Raw genomic sequence first — 3025 nt, 5'->3', positions numbered from 1 at the left:
ACTCCATCTCAAAAAAAAAAAAAAAAAGAAAAAAAAAAAAAGAAATTCTTATTTACTCTTTACCCACGTTTGTCAAGTGTTTACATTTTTCCTGTTTTGTTGATGACCATCAGCTGAATACCACCAGAAATATACCTGTAACCAGAGACAGCTGATTATAGCTTTCTGCAGCAAGGAAGCCCACATACCAGGGGCTATCTTGGTGAAAGGAGCTTAGGAAGGGCTAGTGTATGGTTTCACATAACATATTAGATTGTATACCAATAGTTATTGTATACCAGATAGTTATTTATTTAGTATTAGATATCTATCCAGACTGCTGATAGTAGTTTATTGTATTATCTATTATATAGTGCTAGATAACATATTACCTAACTTCATGTTGTGTACTCTGCAGTTCTATATTTAAATTTGTTGTTTTTCACTTGAGGTTCTTACAAGCGTCCCCTACCCATCTGCCACCACCACCCGTGTTCACAGTCTAATTTTATGCATTGCCTTTAGTTGTCACATTTCCATAATCTTTAATCTGGAGGATTCTACACCCTTTGTCTTTCTATGCTTGATGTTTTTGAAGAGTATAGGCAAGTTATTTTGGAGAAAGGCATTAATTTGGAGGTGTGTCTGATGTAATTCACGTGCAGATTCAGATTATGTATTGTTGGTAGGGATACCACAGAAGTGGTGAAATGTCCTTTTCATTGCAACCTAACAGGGTCCAAGTGATGTCAGTTTGTCTCTTCATTGGTGATCTCAACCTTGTCCACTTGGCCGAGATGCTGTCTTTCAGATTTCTCCACTATAAAGTTACTTAAAAATAATTGAAAATAATAAAGTTTCTTAGGAATAGATAACATTATTCATGGGCATTCAGCTGTAAAATGACCTTCTCCTCCATTTATTCTTTGTTCAACTACAGATATTCTATCAATATGGACTTAGAATTGACTCTTGTTAAGTTAAATGACGTGTATGTTAACAATTATTTTTTCCAACCTATGGTATCATAGAACTTTCTTATATCAGGTATACATCCAGTGATCATTAGAAGATTTGCTGGAGTAACCACCACCACAATTCAGTGATCATTTCATTCTCATATCGATCTCCTCCTGCCTACTTATGGTTAGACATCATTCTCACTCAGATTTGAAACAATCACTAATCAATTTTCTCTCTATATGCATTTTCCTACCTAGACATTTTATAGAAATGGAATCCTGCAATATGTGGCCCTTTGTAACTGACTTCTTTCATTTAGCAATAATGTCTCAAAGGTTCATGTATGTTGTAGCATGAGTCAGTACTTCACATCTTTAAATTTCCAAATGAGATTCCATTGTATGGATAGACCATGATTTGTCTACTCATTTACCCACGGGAGGGCACTTTGGTTGTGCTGTTTTGGGTTTTTATGATTCATGCTGCTGTGAACATTCATGTGCCAATTCACAATACACATCCCTGTTGGTGGGTGGTAGACCTGGCCACCTTTTCATGTCTCTTTTTCTGCCTTTCCTGGCACTTTGCAGGCACAATTCTGCTTTTCCAGGAACTGCATCACTCAGGACTCTGCAAGTTTCCAGCAGTAAGAGGGAAAATGACCATGTTCAAGGTGGGTAGGACTTGTTTCTATTACTCTTAAAATTCCATCCCAGTACTCAGATTGTCACAAGTTTTTCTCTGTCTTGGGAAGACTCAAGGAGAAAAACAGACATTTGAGGATCTCTTGTGTACCAGATGCTTCCTTTGTTACTTTTGAGTGGATTTTGCATTTGTTTTTACTTCTTGTTTTCTTGTGTCATTTATTCTATGGAGTAGACAAGATAGTAGGAATGGATAATTATTTCATTATACTACTTCTCTGCTCACACATTAGCTATTTTTATCCTGTGATACTCTTCTTCATGTACATGTATTTGTATTGGTGATATTAATCTAATTTAAATTGCACTCTTTGTATTTAATATTATATAATGCTCATTTTTAATGGTTGCACCATGTTCCCATTTAATCGATGTTCCTTTTTAATTACTTTATACTCCCAGACACCAGGAACTCAGTTTTGAAAGGCTACTTTTGATGTGTGCCACGGTGGCTGTTTTGTAGATAGAGTATCCATATGTGGCACATCACGGCAGGCTGTAACTGTGGCTTCACACAAGGATTGCTGGAAGTTTCCACATAGGAAGAGCTAGATTCTCTTTCCCCCATGCCTGAGTCATGCCTTGCTGTGTCTTTTATTTACTGGCCTTTCTTTATTCCTTTATATATTAAGGAATTTGACCAAAGTAATATGTAAGCTAATTTTTTTTTTTTTTAATTTTTTGAGATGGAGTTTCACTCTTATTGCCCAGGCTGGAGTGCAATGGTGCAATCTCAGCTCACTGCAGCCTCTGCCTCCTGGGCTCAAGGGATTCTCCTGCCTCAGCCTCCTGAGTAGCTGGGATTACAGGCATGCGTCACCACGCCTAATTTTGTATTTTTAGTAGAGATGGGGTTTCTCGATGTTGGTCAGGCTAGTCTCGAACTCCCGACCTCAGGTGATCCGCCCACCTCGGCCTCCCAAAGTGCTGGGATTACAGACATGAGCCACCACACCCAGCCTAACCTAAATTTTTTGTGTATGATACTAGAAGATTTGCCAGGCATTTGTGTTTTGTTTCTTCATTTACTCCTCAGAACAGTTAATTGAAGCAGTTCTTATCTTCCTCTTAAACACATGAAATATGAGAAACCTGCTTGAGTTCAGACAGGAGACCAAGGGTCAAGAATATTAGCCATTTTTGGCCGGGCTCGGTGGCTCAAGCCTGTAATCCCAGCACTTTGGGAGGCCGAGACGGGCGGATCACGAGGTCAGGAGATCGAGACCATCCTGGCTAATACGGTAAAACCCCGTCTCTACTTAAAAATACAAAAAACTAGCCGGGCGACGAGGCGGGCTCCTGTAGTCCCAGCTACTTGGGAGGCTGAGGCAGGAGAATGGCGTAAACCCGGGAGGCGGAGCTTGCAGTGAGCTGAGATC

At 39.3% G+C, this 3025-nt stretch overlaps 1 protein-coding gene across 3 annotated transcripts in view; it reads left to right on the top strand.

Moving 5' to 3' along the window:
* ZNF224 (zinc finger protein 224) overlaps nt 1-3025 on the top strand; it is an 18704-nt gene that overhangs the window by 5054 nt on the left and 10625 nt on the right. For all 3 annotated transcript variants that reach the window (XM_017885843.1, XM_017885845.1, XM_017885844.1), the window contains one exon: nt 1533-1615. In XM_017885843.1, the coding sequence (XP_017741332.1) occupies nt 1601-1615 (15 nt within the window). In that variant the 5' untranslated portion in view covers nt 1533-1600. The remainder of the gene's footprint in view (nt 1-1532; nt 1616-3025) is intronic.

This window comes from Rhinopithecus bieti, unplaced genomic scaffold (genome assembly GCF_001698545.2).
Source record: "Rhinopithecus bieti isolate Rb0 unplaced genomic scaffold, ASM169854v2 scaffold_15643, whole genome shotgun sequence".
Classification (NCBI taxonomy): Eukaryota; Metazoa; Chordata; class Mammalia; order Primates; family Cercopithecidae; genus Rhinopithecus; species Rhinopithecus bieti.
This window is presented reverse-complemented; position numbering and strand designations above follow the sequence as displayed.